Source organism: Triplophysa rosa, linkage group LG23, assembly GCF_024868665.1.
Source record: "Triplophysa rosa linkage group LG23, Trosa_1v2, whole genome shotgun sequence".
NCBI classification, from domain to species: domain Eukaryota; kingdom Metazoa; phylum Chordata; class Actinopteri; order Cypriniformes; family Nemacheilidae; genus Triplophysa; species Triplophysa rosa.
In genome coordinates, this window is record NC_079912.1 from 11,622,466 (window position 1) to 11,631,660 (window position 9,195).

General features: G+C 40.9%; 1 protein-coding gene across 6 annotated transcripts; it reads right to left on the bottom strand.

Annotated features, from left to right (window-relative positions):
• Positions 1–94: 94 nt before the first annotated feature.
• pabpn1 (poly(A) binding protein, nuclear 1) lies at positions 95–8,864 on the bottom strand. Of its 6 annotated transcripts, none has more exons than XR_008961847.1 (8): positions 8,408–8,864; positions 6,858–6,966; positions 6,508–6,575; positions 6,286–6,392; positions 5,694–5,781; positions 5,333–5,484; positions 1,372–1,617; positions 632–746 (listed from the first exon to the last, which is right to left on the bottom strand). XR_008961847.1 is itself a non-coding variant. In XM_057322698.1 (7 exons), the coding sequence occupies exons 1-7, from the start codon at positions 8,537–8,539 to the stop codon at positions 563–565; spliced, it is 840 nt and encodes a 279-aa protein (XP_057178681.1). In that variant the 5' UTR covers positions 8,540–8,864; the 3' UTR covers positions 95–562. The 6 variants fall into 6 exon arrangements, 4 of the variants coding, with proteins under 4 accessions (XP_057178681.1, XP_057178685.1, XP_057178683.1 ...); XR_008961846.1 differs by having other exon boundaries at positions 1,367–1,617; XM_057322698.1 differs by lacking the exon at positions 1,372–1,617 and having other exon boundaries at positions 95–746.
• Between the last annotated feature and the right edge of the window lie 331 nt (positions 8,865–9,195).

A 9,195-nucleotide genomic window follows, 5' to 3' on the forward strand; every position in this document is an offset into this window, starting at 1 on the left:
CCGTAAATCGTTTGGTGCCACAGAAATCAGACACTTCAGTTTCAAGTCCTAGCACAGCGCAAACAATCCACCCAAAAAATACAAGACACTTCAAGAAATTTTTACACAATGTCTTTTATTTTTTTTCTAATTACAGACTCATGGGTTAAAAATAAAATAAAAAAGGAAAACATCTTTTCTCTTCCACACCCCACTTCCCCCATCTGAAAAAAGGAAAACAAGAAACGCACAAAACCTCTCCGCACAAATCCCCCTCCCTCCCCTGAAATAAAAGCTCTGAACCCCTCCTTAAGTAACTGATACCTGCAGCCCACGCATTAGTGCTCCATCGGGCCCTAACTGCACCGTGCACTGAGAAAGACAAGGCCCTAGAAGAACCCTCCCCTTCAATGTCTTTCTGGTCCTGCCTCTCTCACTCACTCGCAATTTAAGCGGCCACTGCTCCATCACGGCTCTGCCTTCATGACATAAATTTGTGTTCTGAATGTGTGCAGTGTATGCGCTGTGTGTGTCTGTGTTAACATGGGCCTGGTGCATCTCAGTATAATCATGTTATTAAAGCTCAGCGCTTGTTATTGTAATAAATGCCTCCCGCTGTGGGCCGGTGGTCACCCTGTCCCCCCCACACAGAGAGGATCGGGTGAGTGTGCATAGCGGGAGCAGATAGAGACAGAGACGCCGCCGAGACAGTAGGGGGTGCTGCGGCCACGGGAGGAGGGGTAGTCAGCCTCCACTGGTCCTGAAACCTGAAACGACAAGAAGTGGTCTAATACAAAGAGAGAGCAAGAGAGAGGGGGTGGGGGGAGCATTAGGAATAGAGGAAGAAAAAGATGATCGGGAATGGCGTATGGCAACATGAGACGGAAAAAGTTTAGAAAGAAATAAAAAAAAAAACAGATCTCAAAAGAGCTCAGGCCATGCCATAGTACAATAGTCGTATGATGTGGAGATGGTTCAAGAACAATACAACTTAAAAACCATAGTGAACTATAAACCACTGTCGGAATACCGCAGGTAAAGGTGGTAATCCGAATGAGGGATGGACGGGAAAGAAACCAGTGCTTGGGGAAAGGGATTCCAGAGAGCACAGACAAATAATAGAATATGATTCTCAAATAGCACAACTTAGTGAAAACAACAACATTCTTGCTACTGGAACTTTTACATTTTCACGGTACAATCATTAAAAAAAAAGTTAACATTGTTTTTTTCAGTTGGCATATGTTGAGTGCAAACATGAAGGGGGCCGTTTGGTGAGAGAAATCACAGCCAGACAAAAGGACACACATCTGCAGCCTGAGATTACATCATCATCATCTCAAATTTAAACAAATGCCGTCAAATCTGCCCAACGGCCATATTGTACCTTACCAGGGTGATCGCACCACCTCCACACGCACACACAATCGCACACTGCGGCCAGTCAGTCTGTCTTTCCAGGAGATGCTCTTTTTTCGTTTTGTTTTATTTTTTCTTTTTTTCTTCTTTTTTTCCTTCCTTTTTTGACAGGGATCTTTATTCTTTTCTATGGGGACATGAGGTGATAATAAAGGGGGTTCATAGGGGGTAGGGAGGTATTAGTAAGGGGAGTACCACGATGTTGTTCGCCCTCGGCCCCTGGAAAAGACAGAGAAAAAGAGGGTGAGTTCTTTTTTTGTGGTTGGTTTAAGACGACGGACACCAATTTTTGGGTATGGTGTGTGTTTGCAACTATGTATGATATACATTTTGACGTTATTTAAAGGGCCTTACAACTTGGAGGACAGAATGAAGGGTTATGCATAAAATAATATTCACTCATGTTTCACTCAAGTACGAAACGCAATGTATACCCCCTGACTGAAAGAGTGATTAATGCAACAATATATAGGAATCCAGTGCAATATACAATTTAATATAAAGGGAAGCTGAGGAAGATTATCCAACAGCAAAATGTGTGTGCATTAATTCTATTCAAGCTTTATATGGTCTAGTGTCCAGTGTAGGGGATAGTGAAAGCAGTCTCTCCCTCTTTCTCTCTTTCTCTGTAAGGGCGTCTCCTGAGGTCTCTGTAAGGGAGAGATTGTGGGGACATAAACACTCAAACACACACATACAATAACAATCACAGAACACACCAATCAGACACATGGTCATTCATTCAGGCAGCCAGTGGCGCTCCATCACTGCACATCATTCTCACACAACCTACTCCAAGAACAGCCTGTGTACTTTATGGCACAGAAACTTTGTTACTGGTTAGATACTAATATGGTCAATATCAGGCTGCAGGAATGAACCCTCCATTCTGGAAGTGAATACATTGTTATTCATGCAAGAGGAGTGAAAATGAAATAATGAAATGGCCTTAGAACCATACTTTCCTACTAAATAAAACACACACTTGCCTGTTTTCAAATTATTCCGAGCTGTGCTTGACATCAGTACCATGTATTAAAACAGCAGGCTTATTATCATGATCGAAACAATCAGATAGGGCTAGATTTGATGCTAATCACTAACTCAAGACAACGTGTTTGGGATCAAAAGAATTTGTAAACTAATTTGAAAGCCTTCAGTCACTAAAACAAGCTTGTTAATAAAAAGAAAATGTAGTTATTACCACGGTGCTTTAACTATTTTACTTATTTTTTGCCTGCTAAAAATCTTACTAACAACCTAAAATGTAAAATCCTACATCAAATTAGGCTGTTGATTATGATCAAGGTCTCTTCAATGATTCCATCCAGAGACCAAAAGGATATGTGGCAAAAAAACTTATTTGGAATTCAAGTTGTATCAAAACCTTGTAAGGTGCCTATCTAGTAAGAAACCAGCAGTGACCTGGCAGTATGTTATTGTCAATTCAGTCATGATGACATCGTTTTAATTCAAGTTAACTTGAGTCCTAAATTATCTGTGTAATACTCAATGTACCCTATATCCCCTACTACCTACATATTTCAAAAAAATATGTTTCGAGATACTACACTGGGAAGCAGCTTACTGACTTCCAAACCTATTGAGGACAAGGGATCATTTCATGCTCATAATCTTACACCGCAGGACGAACAACGGATGGAGATGATGACCATGACCAGTAGGGATGCACCGAAATGTTCGGCCGAAAAGACTTAAGAACATGAACATACTTCTGTAAATATGCACAGTTTGTTAGCCAGACGGACGCACTGGGTGCTTTGCACAGGACTAATACACGAATATTGGTTTAACATACAGCACTAATGAGTCACGTTTAATTACTATTATGCAGGGCTTGACATTAAGCATTGTCATGTGGTTGTCCTTCGGACAAGTAAACTTGTCATTCACTTGTCAGAGTAGAAAAATTACTTGTCCAACGATAAAAAAGTGATATTTCATTTGAATTCTCAATATAATTGTTCTGGATCTAGATTGGTCAAGATTGCTTCTAAGCATTTTAACTAGTGTTTGCTTTGGCCGCCTGAATTTGGTTATAGGCCTACTCTCTGTGACTGCTATAAAACAATGGCAAGCAGTAATTATTATTAGTGTTATGGCTGTAGGTTAACTTTTTTTGCACATAGCACTGGTGCTAGAAAGGTTTAAAGTTTGGTAGCACAGGCCAAACTATAGGAGCACAAGTATAAATAGTTTGTTGTCATCATTAAAAAAAATATGCAAGTGCAGTTCATCATGAAAAGACAGGTAACTGACAAAAGACATTAACGTTACATACAGATGAATAAATTAGGGCCATATCATTTTTAGATTACCTTAATTTGTTTGAATATTTCTCAGTTGTGTATTTTTCCTTTTTAACTATACAATAGTGGTATATTTGTCCACAGAAATTACTGTAGTATACTATATAGTATCTAAGAATTTTACGGCAGTTTACTAGTGTTTTTGAACTTTGCTATAGTATACAGTGTTTATCAATTCACTACAAGGGCACTACAATTTTCAAAACTAAATACTATAGTACACCACAGTACTTTTGTCCAATTGTGGTGTGAGTGTTCAATTTAACGGGACTTATTTTGACGGGTCTTTGGGAAGACGCTTGCGTTTTTGTGTGTTTGCCGATAGTTTCACTCAAACAGTAAAACGATCGTAAAATAAACTCTCGGAGCAACTCTGGAGATGAAGTTCATCTGTTCATATCCTCATACAGTGCAGACGCAGATAAATCCTCGACCATCACTCGTGTTATATGTTAAACTGTGCACATAATTCACTCAGACACGCAGAACAGCAGATGACATTTAAATAACAGGATTCCACGTCCGCATGTAGTTACATGGACTCAGTGCGATGCGCCTTTGATTATTGTCACACACAACAAGCACCACCACGACAAACGCACCTCACACAAACATACAGCTCTTTCTAATGCACATATTCTTATTATTCTACATATATGTCGCACTGTTGTCATTTTTTTTCAAGTTACTTGTCCAGTCGGGCAAGTAAAGTTATCTCTCACTTGCCATACAAAACATTCACTTGTCCCGGACAAGCGTTAATGTCGAGCCCTGTATTATGTACTTATTTTAATGTCTGACTGCAGAATACATCAATGAGAATAGCTTTACTGGGCACTCAGTTGTATTAAAATACAATATGTGACAGTTCTAAGAGTAGAAGCCAAAGTACCAACACTAGTCTGACTGAGCGCAAACGTGATGCCATGACATCTTAAATATGCTAATTAGTACATCAAGAATCGATTTTAAATCAAATCGTGACCCTAAGAATAGATTCTGAATCGAATCGTGAGGTACCAAACGATTCCCACCCCTAGAAGGCAGACTTTTTATACACTAACTATAAAGTGTACTTTAAGAGAATCATAAATGCTTTAAAGGCAACAAGCAAAAACAAGAAGAAAACTAAACATGAACAAAACAATAGGAAAAAAGCTCTCTGGATTTTAAAGTAATTGCATGCTGTTATAACACAGTCCTGTTGTTAACAATTATAGAACATGGACAAAATACTTTCAAAATGAAACTCAAGGTTAAAAGACAAGACAAACCAAGGACAACATTTTGAAAAACAAATCAACCAACAACAACAAAGTATCTTTACATTTAAACTTTAAAGCCCACATTTGTTCACGTGAGCGCCACCAACTCTTTTTGGCAGACATTGTCATGCGTAATTTTGCTGTGTACAGAGAAAACTGCTTTCTGGAGGATCCACTTAATAAAATTACAAAACATGAGGGCCTTGTGAATACTGGTCAACTACTACTAACCACAATATCATATTCTGTCTCCCCTCACCGTTTCACATCAGCACTCTCTGTCAAAATAAAACCTGTGTGTCAGTGAGTGTAAAGTGTGCGGGATGCTGTGGCACTCACCTGAAGGCCCGTCCTCTGCCTCTGGGGGGGGTGTACCCACTGTAGTAGCGTGCTCGGGACGAGAAGTTTCCTCCCCGTGAGCGGAAACGAGCACGTGGAAAACCGCGGTCTGTGGTGCTAATGCCAGGACGATTCGTTCTCTTGGCGCCAACCTATAGAAACAGACAGAAAATGTATATAGAGAAACTGTATATAATTTTGCTTACACTATCCCTCCTATATGAACCACTTGAGCCAATCGGTTTTTGTCAGACTTTTGACAAGATATCATCATGGCACCATTTTCAACTTTTGGGAATGGACATGTACGCAGACGCGTTTCATTGCTATTAGCAAATAAGCATGTAATGTGTCATCTCACCTTAATCTGCCTTCCTCGGAATAAAGACTCATCCAGTGCCATTGCCGTCCTAACAGATTCCTTGTCTGCAAACTCTATATATGCAAACCTGAAAAATATAGAGATTTGTTTAATCAATGCAAAGGGACCAAAAAACGTTGCTTACTATAAAGTAAATATCTAGAAACATACTTCAAAATTCAGACACCTATAGAATAGATTGTACTGTAAAAGACTCACTGTTCAAAATCAGCTGTGATTAAAGCATTACATCAAGTGTTACACCACGCAATTAAAACGTTAGCAAATTATTAATATGAACAGTATGGAAGTATGGTGAACAAGATTAACGCAGCACCAGAGAACAGTCTCACACCTACTATATACTATATACTGTATGCTTAGCTGCCATATTTATATATACACAACTGTAAAAACTATACAAAATCCCAGCCAACACTGCACAATCATATTTCAAAACTATCCATTTGTCATGACTGTGGAAAAAAGTGATGCATCACTGCATTAAAATCTGTTGCGACTATTCTTAGCAGCCAGTCAACTGCACAGAAAGAACATGAAGTTAATTTTATTCATGCATTATAATAGTTACCCTTTAGGGTGTCCAGTAAATTTGTCACACAAGATGGTGACTCTGTTTACAGAGCCACAACCATGGAAATGTGCCTCTAGCTCTTCTGCTGTTGCACCGTAATCCACCTGCAACCAAGACATTACCATCATTCATTTAAAACAAAGGAAATTATTAAAAGATAAATATATGAATGCGACTTGTGAATGATTAACAAACACTATGTGAATAAAAGAAACGTACATTCCCGACGTAAATAGACCTCCCATCAGCTTCCATCTTTTCTTCAATAGACATAATGACAGGGCCGGCTGCAAAAAGAGAAATCAATGTTCAACAATGTAAGACTTTACGCAGAAATTTGCAACTAAAACACTGAACGGTTAAATGGCTGAAATCTAGGTTAATTTCTTTCCTAGACAAAATATGTCTGTTGACCTCATAATCCTGTACTCATGGTTATTCTTCCCCCTCTAATGCAGTCCCCATTTATCAGGACTGTCTGTTCTGTCTGTGCTCTCCTTTACTACTTCTGTGCAGACTTGCTTGTGCCTTAATCTCCCCCATTCATTCATTCATCCTGTCACACTTACCAGGTGGAGGACTGAGGTTCATTTGTTTTTCCACCTCGTTCTGTAGCTCCTTCAGTTTCTCTGCCTCCTCCTCCATCTCTCTCACCCTGGCTTTTATTGCCTCCAGCTCCTGAAAAGCCAAATATAAAAAACAATATAATCCATACATTTCAAGATGTATAATAAACATTTAATGAATACTAGGCATCAAAGCAAATCCAAGACTTATTTCCCAGAATACCCAAGTGTTCATTTTTATCAGCACTGATCATAAATATAGCACGTGATACACCCTGAGCTTTCAAACAGCCATTTATTGCTTTTCAACACAGACTGTCCATTCAGCAAGTCGCCACTGCAACACATTTGTGGATGTTAAAGACAGAGCCACCCCTAAGCATGATGACATCAATGTACACATGACAAAGCAAACAGGCTTTCTATGTGCGTTCACGCGCACGCACACAGATTCGGCAGTGCTGCATTGCAGGGCAGTGGGCAGAGTCGCACTCGAGCCCGTCTAAAGTAACACTGCACGCATGTGACGACCCCTTTTACGCAGTTTATCCAATTTTTTATATCACAACATTACGCACGATGTTAGTATATGTAATCAATAGTACAGTCAACCGTATGCAAACAATCTAATGATTAAACACCCCCACTGATATAGCATCAATTTTCGATTAAATAAACGAGACGTGCATGCAGCATGTAAATTCATGACCTACTCTTGCTCCAGTAACGTCAGTGTGTATTGGAAAAGCGATGGACCAGCCCAACCTCATTGCACCGCACCCATGGAAACCAGCACACCGTCTCCATCCCAAAATCGCCAAATTAGCAAAGCATTTCCGTACATTTATTTATTAACAAATGAAAACTCGCGAGGTAAAACTCCAGTAGATACTGTTCACCGGAACCTCAACGGTTTACGTTTGTTATCAAATCAAAGCTGTTCAAAAACGAATAATTACGTGCATTTTTATAAACTATACATTTCGCATCAAGAGCTTATTCTATACCAAAGGCCAAAACCGACCCGCGTCTCAACACGCAGTCACCAACACGACTTACTTTTGCGCACCAAAAACGCACTTGCCGTCAACGTCTAACAACACCGATAAAAAAAAGAGGCGTGTTTACCGTGAGCAGTCTGCTTTTCTGCGGATGGACCCACACTGCTGCGGCTAATGGCGGCCTGTCCTACCCTCGCCCCTGTCTCTTACATCTTCCGTCTCGCATTTTTTGCGATGAAGATTTTCCCCCACTAGGTCGACAGATCTGGCGCAGAGGAACCCAAACCGATGTTGCGCCAACATGGCGGCCAGCACCACGCATGCCACTCACTAATTCTACTGCACTGCGTGAGCCACAATGGCGGACAAACCGACCTGGCGAAACTCGTTTCGCGTTCACATGACTATTGGGGTCTCTGTTTGGAATGTATATATTTCTTTTAAATGATGGTTTGGGGCGAACGTAAAATGTAATGTTGAGTTTTCATTCGGCGCTAGGCACAAAACCGAAACTGAATGTTTAAGTATACTAACGTTACGTCCTTCACTTACCGGATCTTCAATAGCGGCCTCACCCTCGTCTAATCCTGGTTCTTCCTCGACGCCTGGGTCTTCAAGTTCTGAGTGACCCGGGTCAGAGTCCAGCAGAGACTCTTCTGCCAGTCCGTTACCGAACTCCGCCATCGCCTAGTTTACGATGGTCCGACGCGCCTCGTGGCTCTACTACAGGCCGCGACTCTCACGGGGGGAGCGCGAGAGAGGGACAGGGGAGGGAGTAAAAACGGCGGAAAACGCCGCTCACTAAAGTTAAAATAGGAATAAAAGCTCGTTCCTTCTGGTGCTACGTGTCCTCTAGCGAATAAAACTCACTCTCTTCCCGGATGTAAATAGATTTCGGTTAGTCGTCACCTTGCAACCGTCTTACAACTCTATTTACAATTGACGACAATTTCAAAAAAGCAACTGGGTATTCTTCACGAGAGCTCGTGTGTTCCAGAACAGAAATGGAAGCCGTAGGCGGGAATTCAGGGCACTGCAGGCGCACTTCCGAGAGGTGATTGGACGATTTCGTCGTTTAGCCACGCCTTCTAAACATATCGAGGTCTGCGATTGGAGTTTTATTCAGGGCATTTCCCTGCACTCACCGCGTAGCCTTTACAACAGCGACGGTGATTCGACGAAATGAATGTCAATCGCAGCTCACGGACCAGTGACCACCTTGAATGGTACTACTATGAATGCACGGTGGAGATCTGTAAAACCACCTCAGGCCACCAAACTTGTGCTTATGTGTAGAAATATTAAATAAAGAGCACTTTATTATTTTTAGTCGCACGCCC